Source organism: Acomys russatus, chromosome X, assembly GCF_903995435.1.
Source record: "Acomys russatus chromosome X, mAcoRus1.1, whole genome shotgun sequence".
NCBI lineage: Eukaryota > Metazoa > Chordata > Mammalia > Rodentia > Muridae > Acomys > Acomys russatus.
In genome coordinates, this window is record NC_067169.1 from 22,401,954 (window position 1) to 22,423,615 (window position 21,662).

The 21,662-nt window shown below is 46.2% G+C and overlaps 1 protein-coding gene and 1 non-coding gene across 2 annotated transcripts; both read right to left on the reverse strand.

Moving 5' to 3' along the window:
• Positions 1-4,828: 4,828 nt before the first annotated feature.
• On the reverse strand, positions 4,829-12,225 carry Maged2 (MAGE family member D2). Its single transcript, XM_051141212.1, has 13 exons — positions 12,134-12,225; positions 11,184-11,250; positions 10,326-10,817; positions 9,386-9,694; positions 9,166-9,229; positions 8,830-8,909; positions 8,223-8,317; positions 7,472-7,551; positions 7,338-7,380; positions 6,950-7,012; positions 5,992-6,106; positions 5,133-5,592; positions 4,829-4,964 (listed from the first exon to the last, which is right to left on the reverse strand). The coding sequence occupies exons 2-12, from the start codon at positions 11,226-11,228 to the stop codon at positions 5,140-5,142; spliced, it is 1,839 nt and encodes a 612-aa protein (XP_050997169.1). The 5' UTR covers positions 11,229-11,250; positions 12,134-12,225; the 3' UTR covers positions 4,829-4,964; positions 5,133-5,139.
• Positions 6,284-6,410, reverse strand: LOC127186097 (small nucleolar RNA SNORA11). The gene has a single exon (XR_007830332.1). It is a non-coding gene; the product is annotated as a small nucleolar RNA SNORA11 (small nucleolar RNA).
• Positions 12,226-21,662: the final 9,437 nt, after the last annotated feature.

A 21,662-nucleotide genomic window follows, 5' to 3' on the forward strand; every position in this document is an offset into this window, starting at 1 on the left:
AATTGTTTAAATTGGTTTAGTGGTCCCCTAGCTTGGCTGGGTATCAAGTTTTTACTTGAGACTCCTTCAACATGGAGATTCCTGAGAAAAGTGCCCGCAGGACATGGTAAAAGCCATTTACAGTGCCAGCGACAGTATTGGGATAGCCCGTGCTGGCTCCCATATGACTACTGCTTCTGACAGACCAGTTGCAGGATCTTCCAAGGTTGCCCAGATCTGGCTGCTTGAGCTCCATCACAGTGACCATCCTTAACTTACCTGGTGTCTTCCCTCATCACTTTCACCACTATGTCATTTTTTTATGACCACTCTTATGTCCTTTTTGGTTCCTCTGTCAGCTGGTAACTATCAAGTGCATAGAGAGATGAGCCGAGGGCCTCAACCTGAATCCCTCTTCTCATCACTGTGTTCACATTGTCCCCTACCCAGTTAGAAAAGTCATGCTGTCCCCACCTAACTGCCTCCTTTTGCTCCCTTTATTCCCTTCCAAGGCCCAGCTCCTGCTCTAAGATCTGCTCCTCCAGGAAGTCCTTCCTACTTGCTCCTTACCCCAGGGGGCACTGGCCTTTGGAAACATTTTTCACTATTCTGGTTTGTTATTGACTCTCTTGTCACAAGTCTCCTTGTCTTGAGAAAACAAAACAAAACAAAACTCCCTGTGTGGCACAGGTGGGAAATGACTTGATGGAAAGGCATTCACTGCCCTTACCTTACTGTTTTTATCAATCAGCTTCTATGTGTGTGCTCTCACTTGATTGACAATGCTAGCGTGACCCAGGCCTAACAGTCATAGTTTACGAATGAGGAAGCTGAGCCACAGAGGAGCAGAGAGCAGCCCCGTGTCACCTGACCAGTGCATGGTGACAGATACAGCACTGAAAAGCAAGTCTTCTTGCTTGACCCCAGCACTCCTGCTAGAGAGGTGAGAAATACCTTGGACCTGGCCTGCCCTCTGAAGCCCTGTCTTTCCTACCTTTCTGTATACCTGGAGGTATCCTCTGGCTTGATTCTTAGCTCTCCCACTTTCTAAAGCAGAGAAAGAAGCCCCCTGAGGCAGTCTATGCCATGGCTCCACCTTCCTCTCTGGAGTTTCTTCCCTGGCACTGAGCCTGCCCTGCCTATGAAGCTCAGAACCCTATTTTGCGGCTGTGCTTGTCCATATGAGTGCCTCCTGCACACACACACAAATGTGTGCATGTATGTATACACCATACCCAACCCTTCACACTTGTAGGCACAGTGTATCAGGCCTGGCTTCTTTCTTCTTTTCTGTGTGTGGCACGTGCATACATGTCTGTTCACATGTGTTGGCGCCAGAGGTTGATGCCAAGTGTATTCCTCAATGGCTCTCCACTTTATTTACTGATCCAGGGTCTCTCACTGAACCCCAAGTTCACTGATTCAGCTACATAGCCCACTTGCCCAGAGGGTCCTCTGTGTCTACTGCCTCTTGAGCACTGGGATTAAAGATGGGTTATCATACCTATTAGGCCTTTTATGTGGGTGTTATGGACCTTAACTCCAGATCTCATCCTTACACACAAATACTTTATCCACTGAGCTGTCTCCAGCGCCCCTAGTTTCAAAGGCCTATTATTCTCATCTGTACAGTTCTCACTTAAGTAGTCTATCAGGAAGTGGTCTTTGATACTCTCCACTCACCATTTAAAGTAGTTCTCAAAACCTAGCAAGTGAATGCTGCTTGCATCTTGTGGGCAGGGTATGAAGGCAGAGATGGGCAGGGGCATACCTGAGGGCACCTTCTAAGTGAGCTAATGACATTAGTCTTTCCCTTACAGTTCCAGGCAAGGGCTTCTTCTGCCAGTGCACACTGAGTACCGACTCTATCTATTCTACCAGTCTGGGCCTGTATGTATTTGTTCAGATGCACCTAGCACGTGCCACCTTTGATTAACAACACATCCTGTACACAGGAGCGCAGGTGTTCTGCCCCTCGAGGCTCCTCCAGTTCATGCCCTCTTCATCATATAGTGGCTCTTTTGAGAAACAGCTTCTGTTTGAATGTAACTTGAAAATTATCTAGCCAGTTTCAGATGCCTAGTAAGGGAGCCCCCAAGGGACACCATGCGCTACATACAGAAGTTTGGGGTCTCTGATCCATCAAACATAAATTTGGCAAGCAGGGGCAATGCTCCATTACCAAAGAGTAGTGGTGCATATGGGCTTAGACTGGAGTAGGCTCCAAATGTGCTTGTGCATTACACAAGGCTTATGCTCTCTGTAACACCCACCTGTCCATTGCATTGCTTAGCTCCCCCTAGAGCCCAGCTCAGAACTCCTGATAACCAGCTTCCAGGAGAGAAGCTAGGAAGTTATGTATAATTTCTAGATGGGTTGCCTTTCACATTTAACTTTTAGCTTAAAACATTTTATCTAGTCATTATTAACCTTGTGTTGGATGAAAAAAAATAGTGATATTTATGCTATTGCAATATGGCATGCTAAGGATTGAACCAAGAGCCTTCTGCAGGGCAGGCAAGGACTCAACTACCGAGCTACATCCTCTGGTCTTTTGACTTATTATTTAAGACAGGTTCTCAATATTTGCTCCAGCTGGCCATGAATTTACTTTGTAAACAAAGCATCCCTTGAACTTGCAATCCTCCTACCTCAGCCTCCTAAGCAGCTGGGATTTCAGGTCATGTTTACTTTATCTTTACTCATGAAGCATACCTGTGTTGCATGATGAGTGGCCACTTACGGAAAACAAATTTCAAGGGAAGGGAACAATTTGAACCCAAATATCTACAGGTGTTTTAGAAGGTGAAATTGTTCAAAGGACCCTTCCTACCCCCAGACAAGGAGAAGATACTTGATATAATGTACAATTATTTGGGTTTGACTGTAATCCTAAAGGAAGGACTGGAAATTGCAGTGTCCATTTGCTACAATGATGCATCCAGGTTGAAAAAGGTGACAGTGACAGGGTCTTTTGCTATTTTCTCTGTCATGTTGCAACTCCACTTGCTACAAATGATTTTTCTCTACCTGTCCCACCTGTCTTCAAGGCCTGACACTTGGAAAAGAGCCAACACCTAAGTGTCCCAACAAGTGAGGAACCCTACAAACCCAGTGACCTATGGAGGACACATAGCAAGGGCAGAGTTCTTCATGACTGATTCACTCTTAATTCTATCAAGTACTTTAAACCCCAGTTTCATATTAGACCCACAGTCCCTGAGTTCTTCAGTACTCTCCATTATCTCTTAGACCCCGTTTTTACATAGGCATCACCTGGCAGTGAGGTAACCTTTGGCATAGTACCCACTGACTCCTTCCTAAGATGCCAAAGCTGACTCTGCCTGGCTATCATAGGTACCACCCAGCTTCCTGATGAGACCATGACCCCAGTGGAAGGACCTTCTTCTAGTGAAGACATCCCCAAGAGAGAAAGTAGGTCCGAACTGATGGCCATAGTTAAGAGCAGTTGCTCTCTGTTTGGAGTTTTTGTTTATTTGTCGGTTCTCCAATAGTATTTCCTAAGCAATAAATGATGTTTTAATTGCATATAGAGTGGAAGAGGTGGCCATTACAAGGAAGGGCCTTATTGCCCAAAAGACTTTCTCAGCCACTGGGACTGTTATCATAGGAATTAAAGATGGTGAAGGATTCTTCCCAGAGAAAAGGGCAAGACTCTCCCACAGACACTGAAGTCAATCTCCAGTGGCCTTTGTGCCATGTCCCTTAGCAATGGCAGGAACCGCCTTTACCCACAGGAGGACTTTGGGTTTCTTGGCTCATAGTGGTCCCCATTCTTGTTTCTATATAGGTGATTTGACATCCATATAGATAGCTCAACTAACACCCTGGCCTCCCAAGCAATCATCTTCTTACTTATAAGCGCCCCACTGTGACTAAAACTTAAGTTCTTTCAATACTCACCCTCCCCCAACACCTGGAATACAGTCAGACATACAGCAGCCACCAAAGATATTTATCTTGGTGCCCCACTCTTGAACTTAAGACTCCTACTCACAGACCTCCACACTGGCCCTTCATCTACCTCACATACTTATCTTTCTCACATCTGCCTAGGTTATACTAACCAGTCTCTCCCACCCACCTTTGCAACTGTTGTTTTATTTTTTCTTTCATTTTTAATTTTAATTAATCTATTATAATTTATTCCGATTACATCCAGATTGATAGCCCCTCGCTTGTATCTTCCCATTCGTAACAGTTTTAAATCAGGCAGCCAAGGTCTAGGTTCACACTCACTGTTCTTGGTCCTGGGCTCTTATTCTCAATGCAAAGGACAAAACCCAAGCCTTGAAGTAAAGCAATACTCGTACTGGTTGCTATACCTGGAATGCCAGGCACGCTGTTATCTCCACCCTTTCCTGGCCCTAATCATAAGCTCTCTGCACTATCAGCATTTTCCTACACTTGACATCTCCTCTCTACGTCCTGTCTGGACAGTGCATTCTCCCAGGCTATCCAGCAATCCAGGCCTTTTATCTCCAGTGTTCAACCTCTCCCCCTCTACGGGCTTCTACCCGGCCATATCACACTCTTCTTCCATGGGAAAGCATTTCTTTTGTTTGGGTCTCTCTAACCACTCACATTTCTGTACATCTTTCACCCCCATTTCTCAAAAGGAGAGTCAGGTTCTTTTGAAATAGTTCTGAGACTACAATCCCCATGACTCTCCCCCACAGAAAGCCCCCCTCCCCTACTGGAGAGCAATGCCCGACCTATTCCAGAGAGATGTGTTAACTTTTCATTCTCAGGAGTCCCAAGCACTGAGATGGAAGCTTTGCCAATGGTTCTTAAAATGTGACCATCTACCAAAAAAGCAATAAACTCAGAAATGGCAAATAGATTTAATATAGAATGTCGACTTCAATTGATTGATAGTGGCTGCCTAGAGTGCTGGGTTGAGTAATAAGTTTCTGAGAGCGCACCCTGGCTTGAGAAGAAGACGCTGCGATTATTAGCAATATCTGCAAACACAAGTAAAGGAAAACCACTCAGTTGATATGTAGCAAACAGGACACAGTAATATCACAGCAGTGTCTCTTCACACACGCCATGCTTATTCCTACCCAGGATTCCTCTCCCAATCCTACCCCCATGAGCCCCAGCTGCCTCACTGCTGCCATGACAAATACCTGCATCTCACTTATAGGAGAAACCACAGGCACCAGAGCTGCTGCTGGTATTGGCCCCAGCTCCACTAAGGCCAGCGAAGAGCCCAAATGTGAGAGTGGCAGTCAGGCTGGAGCTGGTACTGAAGCCACCACTGGCACCAGCACTGGCACTGGCACTGGCACTGCCACCGGTACCAACACTGGTACCGGTACTGGCACCGGCACTGGCACCACCACTTCCTTGGGCTTTGGCTTTAGTTTCCGCTCCTGCTTGGATCCGGGCCTTTGCCCAGGGTCCAATATCAGCTTCGTCCCAGTTGCAGGGCCCAGCTGCATTCTCAGAGCCGAGCCCGATGCCCATCTGAGCTCTAATCTCAGCCCTCGCCTTGGCTTCAGCAGCAGCCTCAGCTGCAGCCTTCAAATCTGCTTCCATTGCCTCTCGGTACTGAGCTGCCCATTCCTTGGGATCCTTCTTTTGCACCTGCAATGGAAATAATAAGCCTCAGAAGGCTCATGATCAGAGAACGCAGCACCTTCTGCTTGCAAGGTGCCATACTACACATGGTAGGCCACATAACAATACAGTAACACAAGCAGTCCTGCCCTGGCCATTCCATCTCTTCACCACCACTTAACTGGCTCCATGATTTGGATACATCGCCTGCCAACTTCTTTGAGGCTGTTCTCACAGGGGAATACAACAATGCCGTACCCGTTGTGAGGATTCAATGCTCTAGATACAGTGCTTACCACCGTGTTTGATAATTCAGAAGCTTTAACATATCCAGATATGAACTTCAGGATGCTCTGAACACAGAATCCCCCATGCCGGGGCACTCCACGGCCTTCACATGCCAAGTGCAAATGGTTCTCCAATTACCTTACAAGCAAACTTGAGAACTTTCATCTTGCTGGTCTCATAGTAAGAGCGCAGGCCCCAGAAGAATTCATACTCAGGAGGATTGCTATTGGGTACTCTGGCGTAGTCCAAATACCTTAAAAAAAAAAAAAAAAAAAAAAAAGAATCAAAGTCGATTCCTAGGGTCCACTCAGGAATGGACTAGATAGGCTGTAGATGCACACATTCCCAACTGAATACTTCAGGCCTTCCCCCAAATGGAGCCTTATCCTACTGATCATGCTGAAAAGCCACGTGGAAGAACTGGGGGGAAACATGTTGGGCACTTGCTCACAGGGGACACAAGGGTTGTGTTCCTTGTTACAATGGCCCCAGATTCCTGTTGGGTGTGTTGTAAACAGAGAAGCAACTCTTCAGGGTCCCTGCTCTGAGCACACCACACTGCAAGGATTTGGAAGGAGGAATGACCAAGCTCTGGAAAGATTCACTATTTGAAAAAAAAATTGAGACAAGGTTTCTCTGTGTAGCCCTGGATGTCCTGGAACTCATTCCGAAGACCAGGCTGGCCTCGAATTCAGAGCTGCCTCCCTCTGCTTCCCAACTGCTGGGATTAAAGGTGTGCACCACCACGGGCTGGTGGAAATTAATTTTTTTAAAGTGGTACTTAGCAGAGTAAAAAAAAAAAAAAGTCAAGTTTTAAACACAACTTTTATTTGCTACCAGTGTAAGCCAGAGCAAATGACTTTACTTCGCTAAGACTGTTTCTACACATGTACAAGGGTGCTAATAACCCCTCTCTCACAGAGCTGTTCTGAAGCCACATATGAAATAAACATCTATGACTGCTCCCAGAAATCATCTGCCACTAGCATATATATATACACACACATTCAGACCACAAATGCATGCACAGAACATATCCACCATCAAAAGAGACAAAATGCATGGAACACACCAGCAGAAGAGCAACGTCACTTACTTCTGCTTCACAAACTCATCAGTAATGAGCTTCTTCACGTCCCCAAAGAGTGAGTGATGTATCCTGAGAAAATAGAAAGCTGAATAAGCAAATAAATATAATCAGATCTGTTATACTTCAGAGGTGCTGGCAGAGGCATGTCCAAGATAGAAAAGAGAGTTACACCACAGAGAAAATTCAGTGGAAGCTGAAGAAATGGTGAGAGGATGAGCAGAGACGGGAGCCATTTCCCCATCCATGCAGGTCAGAACCCCGGGGCCCACTACCCAGTCCAGTATTTGCCCCCCTCCTCTGCTCCATCAGACCACCAGGCTGAAGCAATCCTGGGACCGTCCTCTCTTGCCAAAAGACAACACGGACAGCAAGTGTTGAGAGAGCCCAATCATACCCAGGGCGCAGCCCCAACTTGCGCAGCACCTCCCAGATGACAGCTGCAAAAGGAGGCAAGGAGACAAAGACAGAAAATGAGCACCTGGAATTCACACAACAGTCACCTATTCAACTGCATGCTCAGTCACTCACCCTCACTGGACCGATTTCCATTCATGAAGATGATGCTAAGAAGCACCATGAGGAGACCCAGCTTGGGTGAGTCCTTGGTCCTAAGACAGAGAAAGTTTGCGTCCAGAAACCATCTATAGCTCAAGGCCTACCTAACTCATTAGGTCAGCCTCTCCCAGATTCCTCAGATACAAAGACTTCCGGCCACTCTTCAGTCCCAGCTATCTATGGCCCCAGGCAAGGTGCTTTCACTCTAGAGCCAAACTCTATTCCCGGAAACAGGAAACCACTTGCTACCCTACCCCACCTAGGGTTGGGACATGGAAGAATGCTATCAACCTAGGCCATGTGGGCATTCAGTCAACAGGGGCCATTCTTTCTCTCCCAAAGCCCCAAGCTCCCAGATGGAGCCCTAGTGACACTCCCGCCCTCAGGCACCATGGTCCACACCAGAAACCCCTCCCTCCTCTGCAAGCTGCGCTTCCACAGCCAGGCCGGGCACTCGGTAGAAGGCACAAGTAACAACAGCAGGCTCATGTCCAGGGAGTCTGTTGGGAAGAAAGCCAACCTGACAGCAGGAATGCCCCACTCCAGGCTCTGAAACCCTTCTCTCAGTCACACTCTGGCCCCACTACTGCCCACAGCGATCCAGCCGCATGTGGGAGCCGGACAGGGGCGGTTAGACCCTCTTCCCTGAGCTCCTAAGAGGATATGGAGAAAGGGATGGCTGGAAGCAGAAGCCCGTTCCCACCCTAGCACTTTCCCAGCTTACGTTCCCAGTATGCCCGCATCAGTGGGCTCTAAGGTACTGAGAAGAATATACAAGTGGTCACTCTTGTCGATTTCTTTCAGTTGGATTCCAAATACCTGTGGATGAGGAGAAGAGCTTATAAAATGATAAAGCTCAGCTTCCTGTAGCTCCACTCACAGCTAAGGGTTTGTGTGTGCATGTGTGTGTAAGAGAGAGGGTGGTGAATGAGGTTAATGGTATACGGTATATAAAGCACCAAGTTAAGTGCGTATTACACACATAACAAACACAGGGTGGGTGTCCATAGCATCTTTGTAATCAGTGGGAGTTTAGGCAGACAGAGAGGCGAGCATCCGCAATACATGTGATGGGGTATCCAGCAGCAGCAGAAACCAGGACTAACCTTCATGGCTTTAGTACTAGCTGTGTTTCCACCAGTGACTTGCTATATGGTCAGTGGCTTCCCGTCCCTAGGCTACCATGTGCTCCTTTACACAGTGATGTCGATATGATGTATTAGGTTTCTGTGCTCTCCCCACCCACCCACTCAAGGAGAGTGGTCATAGACCTTTTTTTTTCTGTTTAAAGTCTCCCCGGTGCACCCATCCCCCTAGAGCTGCCCTTTCACCTTCTCCAAGGAATAGCCTGCTCGTTCAATGATTTCAGGGTACACATCAGTATATTCTTTGATGATGTCCTTCAGCATATCTGCAAATGGAGAGTGTTACAAGCATCTCTGCTATAAGAAATACCAGGTGACCCTCATGCCCAATCAATAGACCCTTTGTTGTCCCTGCCATGGGTGGGGTAACTAGCTTTGGGGCTTAGCACTAGAGATCCCACTGCTGGGGAGAACTTTGGGAGAGGAGACAGGAGCGGGAGAGTGAAAGATGTCCTTAGCACATGGGAGAAAAGACAAGAGGTGGCAGAGCTCAGGCGAGGGAAGGTGTTTGTAGGACTCTACCTGAGCGCCTGATGGGAATCTTCGTCTGATCTTTAGCCAACAGGTACTTCACCAACTCGTTTGCCTAGGAGAGAAAGGGTAAAAAGACCAAATAAATAAATAAATAAAGAAAAAAGAAAAAAGAAAGAAAGAAAACCATCGCAGAAAACTCCAAAGCACAACAGAGAAGATGTCAGGCAAGGCAGTGGGAAAAGTGGGATGTAGCGAATGGAGTTCATACCCTTCCTTGTAAAAGGGCCACGTCTCTGGGTGGGGGAGCTTCAGGTTCCTGGGATGACTGCAGCTTGGCAGCTCTTCTTCGGGCCTTGCCTCTCCGAGCTCTAGGTGATCTCAGGGAGAGCAAAGCTCTCCGAGCCCAAGCAGCCAACCGAGTCCTTGATGCCCTGCGGGCCCAGAAGGCTATGGGGCCCCTTGAGGCTCTGCGGGCCATTGAGGCCATTAGGGCCTTTGAGACCCTTCGGCCCCCTGTGGCTTCTGAAGCCTGACTCTGATCACTGGTGCCCTCCTCTTCCCGGTCCGGGTGTTTCGCCTGCATTAAAAGAGGGGGGGGGGATCGACCTCAGCTAGTGACAAAGGTGGTGCTTCCTCCTAAGCCCCTGTGTCTTCTGGGATCTACCCCCTAACCCTCCTGCCCTTGTAGTAAGAGTCTGCCTCCCTGGACACTAGCCATCCTGAGTCACGGGCTTTATCACTGACTACCAGTTGGGAACTTCCTCCCTGAGTGGATCAGAACAAGTCAGAAATAAGGCCCAAGGCTTCTAGTCTTCCTACATCCACCACTGACTCTGCTTCTACCACCCCGGACTAGCCTTCTTTTTTTTCTGGACATCAGTGTCCTTCTCTATAGAATGAAACCGTAAGGGGTTGCTTTCAGATATGACACTATGTGTGTGAATATGCCCATCTCAAGGCCAGCAGCATAGAGCTGCTTTGTAAATGCAAACCGCATCTCATGGAGACTGCAACTATGGAGATTCCTGCCTCATCCCCCTCTCCTCCAGCCTGTGAGCTCTGTGGATACAAGAACTGTAACACATTCCTCTTAGTGGTCCCCGTGTCTTCAACAAGCACAGGAATCTTTTCTCATGTCGGCAGCACAAATGAATCAAATGACAAAGTCGAATGTGGGGAAGCAAGGACTGCGATGGCAGAGGTCTTACCTTTTCAGTATTCTTGGCTTTGACCTTGGGCCGAGTATCCTGATTCTCCTGAGCCTGAACAGCTGCACCCTCAGGCTCTGGTTCATCCGCCCCAGCCTGAGAGGCAGCAGCCTCAGTCTCCGGAGCCTTTGTATTGACCTTCGGTTCAGTAACGCAGGTGACCTTTTTGGTCTGGGTTGTAGGCACTGCCACGGCCTGCAGGTCAGCCTTCTGCGTCTTGGTGTCAGCTGCTGGACTCTTGTTTTCAGCTGCCAGAACCTGGGTATCAGTCAGCTGTGCAGGAGGTGAGGCCGGGGTGGCAGCTGCCTCGGGAGCCTCTGGGGCCTTTGAGACCTCAGTGGCTTTCGGGTTCCCAGAGGCTTCTGGAACCTTTGCAGGCTCTGAGACCTCCGGTGCCTTTTCAGCCTTTGGTGTCTCTGAGACCTCCAAGTTCTGGGTCACGGTCAACAGGTCCTGCATCACGGAGCCGCTGTCCTTTTCTAAAGCTTTGCCCTGCAAAGGGAAGCAGGGAAGTTCACTGACTTTCTTCCCACCCTCAACGATGCAAATGGTCCCAAAATTCTAACGTTGCGCTTCTCTGACCTGTAAAGACTCCTACCTGCGGTGTGCTCTGACCACCTCAACCTAAATAGGCCTCCCCTTCCCCTGAGTAAAAAAGTAATGACAGAAAAAGGGCCCGCCCACCCTCTCTCCCCGTTCCTCCTGGCCTCCCTTCCAGTGGGGAGAGGGGATGCATGCATCCAGGCAAAGAAGTGGGTGGAGAGTGACAAGGATGGAAGAAGCTCCAAGGATTTGAAGCAGCAAAAAGGGGCTGAAAAGGCAAAGCGGCAAGAAAGAGTGGGGAGGGATCAGTCTTACCTGAAAGCGAGCTGGATCTGCACCACTCTCGCTTGTGTCAGACATGGCTCAAGTTCACCTGGCAAAGCTGAGTTTGAAGAGGCCTGGGTCAAGTGGAGAGCCCGCTGCTGCACGGTGTAACCCTTGTTCTGCCCAGAAGCTGATCCTCACCTTCTATAGAGCACCAATGTCCAGCCCCTTCCTGAGCCCCAACCAGTAGATTCTCAGATACAGAAATTCAGTCTCTAGGTCTCAGTTCTCCGCAGCCGCACCCTCCCCTCCTCCAGGAAGATGTGCCAGCGCGGCAGCTCTGAGGACCCCCGCCCCCTTTTCCCAGCGCACCCCCCCCCCCAGCCGCAGGCCTAGAGTGCGCATGCGCGTCTGCTGCAGCGCCCTTTCAACCCCGCCTGCTTTCCCAGTACAAACCCGTTCTTTGAAGTCCACCGTGCACATGCGCATTCAGCAGCTGGCCCTGTCTCCGTGCGAGCCCTTCTCAACACGCCCCTTTCTAACTATACATAAAGCGCATGCGCAATGGCCACGGTCTCAGTCCAGCACCCAGCCCCTACACACGCCCCTCTCCAGGTCCGCATTGCTGTTCGGCCCCGCCCCCTCCCCAACAAGCCTTCCTTCCAAATTGTCGCAGTGTCTGGTGGTCCCAGCCCCTCCTCTACTCACGTCTACCCTATCAATTTCACAGGGCCTTCAGGTCCCGCCCTTTATCCTAACACGCCCCCCTCCAAACGGTAAAACCCAAATTGGTTTGGCTCCTTCCCTGTAACACCCCCTCCTCAACTCAGTATTGAATTAGTGATTCCATCTTGGGCCCAGCCAAACGGGGTCCAGTCCCCTCCCTTCCTAGCTGGATGGATTCGGTAAGATTTGGCTCTTAAGGCAGATTTTCTCCAGATCCCAAAGGGTGGGGCCGACCCCTAGCAGGCTCTCATCCAAAGCTGGGGCCCATAGCTCACCTCGTCCTCCTACAATTCCCAAGTGCGTCCACTCTCTCCAAGCCCCTCCGAAACTCAGATACTGCCCTCCCCACTAAAGGCCGGAAGTGGTCCCGCCCCTTTCCGCCTCCCTAGGGGGCCTCCGTCCCAGCCCGTCTGCCCCTCCCCCTTCAACACTTCTTATTCCCCCCCCTTCCCTATTCCCTCTGCCTGACTCCGGACTCCCTATTTCCCATCGCATTTCCTATTTACTCTACAAAATCTCTTCCCATTCCGTATATCCTCCTCTGTATTACCTATGCACACACACACATACACACACACACACACACACACGTTTCTTAACCCTTCTGTACATCACCTAGTCACGTCTCTGGATCTCGTCCTCCCCTTCTCATTTCCCCGGATTCCCTGTTCTCCTCACAACATGCACAGTTCACCCTTTTCTCCCCTCCACCTCCGCCAGACTCTGCAGTCGAGTTTATATACAGCTTACTACTTTCTTGGTCTCCTTATTCCCACACCTCACTAAATGCAGCACCTCTGCTTCAGCTACAGTGGTCAAATAAGAATTGCCCACCTGTCCAGCTGTAGGTTTCAGGGGGCTAGAACCACTGTCTGGTCGCCAGGAAAGCCCAGTCTTGTCCCCTCACCTTGTCCTCCAGTGAGTCTGGGATGCGTGTGCTCGCTCCTCAGTCCCTCTCGAAGTCTCAGCCTCCTGGACTAGAGCTGCAGACAGCCCAGCCCAGCCCAGCCCCTTTCCGCAGCCCCCTGCCCCCCGCCCCCCTTCCTCGGGGGTGGGGCAATGGGGCCCTGCTCAATGCTGTCTGACGCCAAAGCCCGTGTTTATACCACTGTACCAGGCTCGGTCTGAAGCCCTTCCAATCCAAACTGCCCCATGAAAACGATTCATTCATTGAATTTATTTATTTTATATCGTTATTTTTCTTTACTACAAACGTAGTGTGTTGTGTGAAAATCAGAAAAATGCAGAAATACGTAACAGACAAGGAAAGGCTATCTTTAGTCTCCTTCCCCAGAACTACTCATGATTAACATTTTAGTTTTTTACTTCATAGTCTGATTATTTGTGTTTTCACCCTACATGGGCTATACTATACCTACTCTTCTTTAAGTGCTTTTTCAGTCGTGTATTCAAACCTTTTCCTTAGTGGTATTTTTCTTAGTAAAGTATCATGTTTTCTTGAATAGATGTTCTATAATTTATTTACTTGGTTCAGCTTGCATGTGTTTTTTGGATTGTCTCCCTTTTTTCAAACTGTTAATGAACAGTGATACACGGAACATCCTGATGTCTATATTGGACTCTTTTGTGTGTGTGTGTGTATGTGTGTGTGTACACACATATATATATGTATATATATACATTTGCTGATTCAAATCATTTGAAAAAGACTTGCATTTTCAGAGTTAGTTGTATGGAGTAATGAGTTTTATTATGGCATTTATATATTCACCCCATCAATGTTTCTCATTAGTTTGAAATGGCACTTCTGTTACCTAATACATTCACATAAACAATTGAGTGTCTTTAACAGAGTAGATGAAAGTATCATTAGCAACAGAGCATGTGAATGCAGACACAGAAAAGGCTGCAATTCTATAAATTATATGTAAAAAACTATAACTCATGACAGTTATGGACATAAAATCCAAGATCTTTCTTATATGCAAACAGTCACTAGTCTGCTTCATGAGGTCACCTTTGCCTTTACTAAAACAAATTATATATAATGAATCCCCGTACTCTGTGGGCAATTTGATTCACATACATTTTCATACATCGTCAAGGTGAGTTTATATCCTCCTGTCTCATGTTCCCCCAAAGCTGTACTGTCACCCTGCCGCTTTCTTACCTTAGAGAAGGCTCTTGCTTTCTTCTGATTCTGATGCCCCAAGTTCCTACCCTTTCCAAGTTACGACAAACCCGCGATACTAAGGCAATAAAGTTCTTAAACCTGGGGGCATGGAGGGGCCTTGGAAGCACCCAACAGCTAGTGGCTACATGGAAGTTGGAGGTGTGTGCTTTAGAGAGGTCTGAGGTGTTGTATGGGGATTGTGTGTCTTCTTGGAAATAGACCCTGGTAGTCATCCAAACAAGCTGCACTTGTGGTTTGGCCTAGAGTGTTAGCAGGGGAGATAGTGAGGAGATCGGCAGAGGTGGGGTGGGGTGTGCATTAGGGCTTTACGAGTAATTGGGTTGTGGAGGGATGGATTGGAAGGAGGAACATATTCAAATCTTGGAATCTTTATTTAACAGATAGTATGGACGGGGACCCTTTCACTGAGACATGGAGGAATAGAGTTAAGAAAAAGTGAATGTTGATTTTAAAGCACCTGTGGTACATACAGGTAGAAGTGCTGTATTGGCAGCTGAATAAGCATGTCTGAAACTCAAGAAAAAGGCCAGAGTAGAGAGTATCAATCTAGAAATTGCTACTAAATAAATGGATCTTTACTTCACAGAAAAGTGCACCCAGGAAGAAGAAAGGCATCAAACTGGAAGATACTGGATCTAGGGATTAGCCCTATAGACCAGCAGCATGTATGGATGGTATGGATAAAATTTTTTTAAAAAGAGGCTTTAAGAAGTGATCAAAGAAAAAACAGAATTTGAAAAGAAATATTTTAAAGCAGTGGTTCTCAACCTGTGGGTCGTGACCCCCTTGGGTCACATACTAGATCTCCTGTACATCAGATTTTTTTTTTTTTTTTAATGTGGGAGTTACCACAACATGAGGAACTAACTGTACTTAAGGATCTCAGCATTAAGGGGATGAGAAGTACTGTTTTAGAGGTTAGAAAGGTTGGTGTGAGTGTTAGAGCACTTGCCTAGCATGCATGACGCCCTGGAAGATACAGGTTTAAAAAAATACACATATTGCTGATTTTTTTAATAGCTAGGCATAGTGGCATACCCTGATAATTCCAGCATTTAGGGGCCATGACAGAACAATTAGCAAGCCTGGGCTACATAAGGGGAGAGGAGGGGAGGAAGAGAAGAGAGGGGGAGGGAGAGAGAGGGCAGGAATAAATGTGTTTATAATGTTAAATATTGCTGAAGTTGAGAAAAGCAAAGCATAGGAAAATGTCTGGGCATGTTCACAGATAAATGCCTGCTGAGCTTGGAAGGAATAGCTTCAGGGTAGACATGTACAGAGTCAGCTGCTAATCACTTAACCTGATACCCACTCGCCTTATTTTGTTTAGTGATTTTAGGAAACGTGAGCTCTGACACTGGATAAAGGCCAGGAAGATGATAGTTATACTTTAGGATAGTGGCGTAGTCAATGACAAGAACTGAATTCCTGACAACTTTGTGGAACAAACTGCCTACCTCTGGGTTTCCTTTAATGAGATAAAGGCTTATGCCTCATTTAGCTATTGGGTTTTCAGACTCTAAGTGGTACATCAGTTTCCTGGGGTTTCTCAGTGTCATATGTGCTGTTAATGACAGTGAGCAGATTTGCAAGAACCACCTGAGCTTGTCATCTATCCCTATTTGCCAGCCTTCTTTTTTCCTGCTGCTATTTTTCTTCTGAAAACTACATATAGTTGCCTACATTCCAGTGAAATTGCACACTTTACTATGAGTAGATGCTTTCTCTTGCCTAGGAACTTCTTCCTTCCCACCAAACCTGCCTAGCAGATTTCTCTTCCCTAGACCTATACAAAACCAATTTTTATGAATTTTGGAAAATTCAGAGACAGTGCTGAAAAAGAGTGGCAAAAATTCCTTCCAGGGCTACTTGTCATTCCTTCTTTCACCTAAGCTGCACAGCACAACAAATTGACAATCAATCATTCCTCAAACACCACAGCCTTTCTCAGTACTGGGAAAGCCCTATGCCCCATGCTTGGGGTACTTCTCTGTCTTCCACCCTTATTGCCAGCTCACTCCTTTCCATTTTAAAGATTTCCCCTCTCCCCCACCACCCCAATAGGCTTTCACTATGTAGCTCTGGCTTTCTTTGAACTTACTGAGTAGAACAGGCTGGTCTTGAACTCACAGACACCTCTGCCTCTCTCTACTTCTGGAGTGCCAGGATTAAAGGTGGCACAACACAGGCTGTTCTCTCTTTTGAGCTACTAGTGGAATCCTGTTGTAATGCATTTTAACTCAGTCTATGTTATACTAAACCCTAAGAACTATGCAGAGAGGTGGAGGAGGGGGGAAGAGGAAAGAAGAGAGACTACTTTTTGTTAAATAAAAGTCAGATAATATATATATTATCCTGATACCTACTTCTGGACTAATCCCACTTCTCTCAGGTTCTTATACAAAAAGGCCTCCTAAAAACAAGTCTGTGAGAAAGGAGTGGGCCATCTAAAACAAAACGGAGTCCAGCTATGTTAGTAGGCACCATCACAAAGGCAGCCCTTGCTCTGAAAAGGCTTAGATTTGAGCACCTCCTTTTCAAGGCCTCTTTTGGTCACAGGGAGCTGATTCTTTACTCCCCAGTAAACTTGGCAAAAACATGAAGGCTTATATTTCTACAAAGTGAGCACCAGTCTCGTTGCTAGAGGACAGCATTAGGAGGTAAAAAAGAACAGAGGCGCGCTTCCATCTAATGGGTGTCTAGTACAGAGGGGACTTGAGCCCAGGCCAATGGATGTCAAATACCAGAGTTTTAACCACTATACTGCATTGCCTATGAGGTGCTAAGTACTATAGGCTTTCTGAGTCCTGTGGTTTAGTTTGAATGTTGTATCCCCCAACTCTTCCTTAAGACTCCCTGTGCTTTGCCCAAAGTTTGGCTATGAGTCTCAGCCCCTGCATCGATGCCCTGCTAGGTGGAGTCTTTCACAGGACATCTATGGTAGGCTCTGGCCCTGATACCTCTCTTCAACACTTCCAGTTTGGAAGGTGACTAAGTCACTGGGCTAATCACTGTTTTTGAGAGAGATTAATGACATTCTCTTGGGACTCAGGTTAGTTTTTCCTATAGTTGTGAATTGGTATTCACACCTTACCGTCTGGACATTTTTTCCTTGTTTGTGCTTCTACTATGATGCTGTTCAGCCACGGCTGCAGGAGATGGGACTAACTAATCTTGGTCTTTGCACATACAGCCTCAGGCACTTTGCTATAGCAATGGAAAACAAATAAAACACCAGCCCTCTTCCTAAATATGGTAAGGATGTTACAGCATGATTTCCATCTGTGGAGGCAAGTATAACTGGATATTCCTATTTAGAAAGTGTCATGAGACATGTGCATTTTGAGACTGGGTTGACAGTATAAACCCGGAATCACCATGTTTGGGAGGCAGAGGCAGATGATTACGCCAACATTCCAGGCCACCCTGGTTTGTATAGTGAGTTCCAGGCCAGCCAAGGGGCACAGGGTGTGACCCCAATTCACGGGAACAATTCTATTTCATTTGTGAGATCAAAATAAGGTTTTTAATATTTTATTTTTAAATTAAATTCTTAAGTGTACATGAAAACAATGCAAACAAAAGAATAGTATAAAATGGTCCTATGCCTCAATCCCCCCATCTTTATCCTACACTTCTGAAGCTAGCTTTTGATTATTTTTTTAAAAGTTTTCATGCAAGTATATATTGCATTGTTGAGCATGTTTCCCCCTCCTCCCTTTTCTTATCCCCCTCCATCTTAGGCTTCTTTGTCCCCCTAGGTACTTTCACTTCAGCCTTCATTACATAATTTTATTTATCTATATCCAGTCTAAGAACCACAAGGAAGAGAAACTATCTAGTCTTTCTAAGATTGGCTTGATTTGAGTAATAATATCATCTCCAGTTGGATGTGTTTTCCTGCAAACAATGTAACGTGGTTCTTGAAGCCACCTTTTCGGTTTCATGTCCACCAGTGGGTCTCTCTACAAGTCTTGACAATAGGATATGCTACTTCTTAGTATATAAAATTTAGTCAATACCTCATTAACTCCCCAAGATGGCAATGAAGATGTTGTTCATGAACAGAGCTTCCTTGCTTTTCTCCCTACTCTCCTGCAATGTCAGGCATCAATCCTTTTTCTGTTATCACTTAATTTTTAACCTGTAAAAAAAAAAACCTATTTTTTCATTATTTTCTACCCCTATTTCCTATTTTGTCAATTTTTTGACAATGATTTCAACTGCCCGATTTTTATTGTATTTTTAAGTATTTTTTTAAAGTTTGAGATTATAATATAATTACATCCTTTCCCCCTTCCTTTTCCTCCTCCAAGCCCTTCCAAGTATCCATCCCCTGTTTCTTTCAAATAAATGACCTATTTTTAAACATTGGGAGTGTGTGTGTGTGTGTGTGTGTGTGTGTGTGTGTGTGTGTGTGTGTGTACATATATATACCTAAAAATATATATATAACCTGATTAGTCGTATTTATATGTTTTCAGGGATGACAACTGGTATGGGATAACAAATAAGCATGGGCTTTATTGGGCAAGATGATTTCTCCTACTCTCAGCATTCCTTAGTTGCCTGTAGTTCTTTGTCTAGGGCTACGGTACCTTCTATGTGAGCACGTTTATTGGGATCTTCCTTGTTCAGATCATGTTTAGGCAGCCATGTTGTTTAGAGGCTTAGTGTGTCTAGTTTCTCTGACCTTTCTAGGAAACACAGTCTCTCAGCAAACTTCCTATTTCTCTGGTTCTTTCACTCTGTCTGGTCCCTCTTCTGCAGTGGTCCCTGAGCCTTAGGTAGAGGAGTTGTGTGGTGACTGTCTCAGTTGGGATTGGGCTCCATGTCTCAGCATTTTGATTGGTTGGGATTTTCTTTAAAGGTCTTTCTCTGTGTTGCAAGGAGGAGTGTCCTTAAGGAGGGGTGAGAACTACAGTTATCTATGAGTATATAAGTACCAGAAGGCACAATGCCAGCTCAAAAGAAGGGAGGCAACCAACAGCATTGCAAGCCACGATGTTTATGAACACAACGGGTTTGACTAGTATGGCACCTTAACCTGAATGTGCATGAATAAATTGGCAGTAGCCACCAGCTCTCTGGGGAAATCATGCATGGAAGTGGAAACCTAGCCAACTACCAGGATCTAGTGGAGCCATGGATCTTGAGGAAAAAAACTTAGAGCCACCATTTTACTAAGCCACCATCATCCCTAACTGCCTGCTTTTAAAAACAAGGATATTAATAACTGCACACTACCCATCTATGCCCCCCCATTCTCTCTCTTATCTTTCCTTTTACATTATACATTTTTTGACATTTACATTCTGTTCTGAAGTATTAACGAGGTCTTCCTCTCTTTGTCTTCCCAGTGTAGCTCTTAAACCTAAAAACCAATAAACAGTATTTACATTGTCTTGACTATGTAAATATTTTTCCCAAAATCCAGCTAAGTGGTGAGCCAAGAATATACTTCCTTCTTTTCAAGTCCAATGTCATAAAACTTGGGCCTCTTAAAGGAGATTTTTTTCCCCCTAGCATCAAGGTCTTATATTGTTTCACATTTGAACCACTACTTTCTTGCATATATACAGATTTTGTAATAGGTTTTATTTTTTCATAAATTATATGCCTTTATTATATCAACTCTTTCAACACATATTTATTGAGGGTCTGCTGGGTGCTGGATACTGTTCTGGGAGCTGAAGGCATCACAGCAGAAAAGACAGAGAGCCATGTCTGTTTCTGGTAGGGCTGATTCTAGCAAGGGGGAAGAAAGGAAACAATTGGATCAAGAAATAAAGTCTGTAACAATTTCAAGAAGGTGCTGTGGAGAAAACACACGCCAGGTGTAATGGTGGACTCCTGAATCCCAGCATTCGGAAGCCTGGAGTTTGAGGCCAGTTTGAGTTATGCAGTAAAGCTCTGTCTCGGGGAAACCGGGCAGGGTACAGGGAGGAACTAAAAAGCCTAGTGAAAGAGAGCCCGCCAGTGAAGGAAGGAGATTCTTTCGGCTTTAAATAGGTTGGTGCCGAAGTAGCTCGCTGAAACGGTAGAATGTGAACAGATACTTGCATGCGGTGAGAGAGCTAAGTAGGTGTCTGGAAAAGGCTTCCAAGCAGAAAGATCAAAGGGAAAACGTGCCCGTGGCATCTTTTCCCGTTCCTGGTATTTTAAAGAACACAAAGTCCAGGTTCGCTAGAGTAGTAGGAGGCGAAGGGGCGAGAAGTAATGGACTGTGTGATGAGACAGGTAATGAGGGCTTGCTTCATTAGCTGCTCTCTCGTCAAGCTCTGTAAGTGAACCATGCAGGGTTCCATTTTACCAGAAAGAAGGAAGACTGTGGACTGAATTTTAAAGGGACTTGAAAAATCTACTGATGGAAGACAGAAGAAAGGATGATAACATGAAAAAGAACTGGTGTGGGCCTGCTGAGGTGAAGGAGGGAGATCCACAGTTCCAGTGCCAAGCTAGCCAAGAGTTACAGAGTGAGACCTTGTCTCCAAAACAAAACAACCAACCAACCAAACAAACAAAACAAAAAACAAAAATAAAACTGTGTTAGAAGGTAATTTCCTACAGCTAAAGGAAGGTCTCCAGAGCAGGCTCTGGAGGCTTTTACCTCTGTAGGTAGATCCTGGATATCTTGTAAATGTAACTTGTGTGCATATAAATGAGATAAATGTTCTGCTTTGCACTAATAGCCCCTGTGCAGGTACACTCCTCAATCCACATTCCACAGGACCGTTAGACACTGGGCTCAGAGCACCTCAATTCTGTATCTTTCTGTCCCTTTCATGTCTACACTGGGATAAGGGACTCCCCATACTCTTTTGTTGCTGTTTTTGAGGCAGGATTTCACTGCATAGTGCAACTTGGCATGGAACTCACCATGCAGCACGGGCTGGCATCTAGTCCATCGCTCTTCTGCACCAGTCTCCCAAAGACCGGGGTGGTGAGTGTGTGGCACTATGCCTGATCGCCATACTTTGATTTTTGCCATACCTCATCCCAGCATGTGTTTATTGAATATTTACCAGATAGCAAGCATTCCAAAAGTACAAGCTCGCTGATAATACTTTTATGAAGTGCTACCGTTATCCTCATTTCATGGATGAGGGAACTGAGGCCTCACCGTAATTAGCATCCTCACTGAATATCATGCAGCCAGTAAGCTAGCTGCAGAACTGTGATTCGAATCCAGATGTTCTCGGTTCTGCGGCTATATTTTAAATGAATGAATTATATTCTTTCTCATCTCAGCTGCAGCCCATCTTGACCTCTGATTGTTCTTTAGAATGGAAATCGTGCATCTGTGGGACCTCTTCATTGCTATAGTCCCTCATGTGTCAGCACTAGAGTCAGCAGCAGAAAAGACCAACGTTGAGTGCTTGCCTCTCCAACCCTCTTTCAAGTCGGCCACCTTCTTAAGACGATCGGTACTGTGACCTTTCTGTGGCTCCAGTTACTGAGCTTCAGTGGATGTTTATAGGAAAGGAAAAACCCCACCCTGAGCCAACATAGCAAACAGACAGACCCAGCACTCTGGTATGTTTAGTTTCCATTCATCTTACAGCTGGATGAAGGGGAAAAAGGAGGCACAGAAGTGGCCCTTCTCCAGGCAAGATGCCAGCCGTGGCTCTTGGACAATCCTGGTTTGT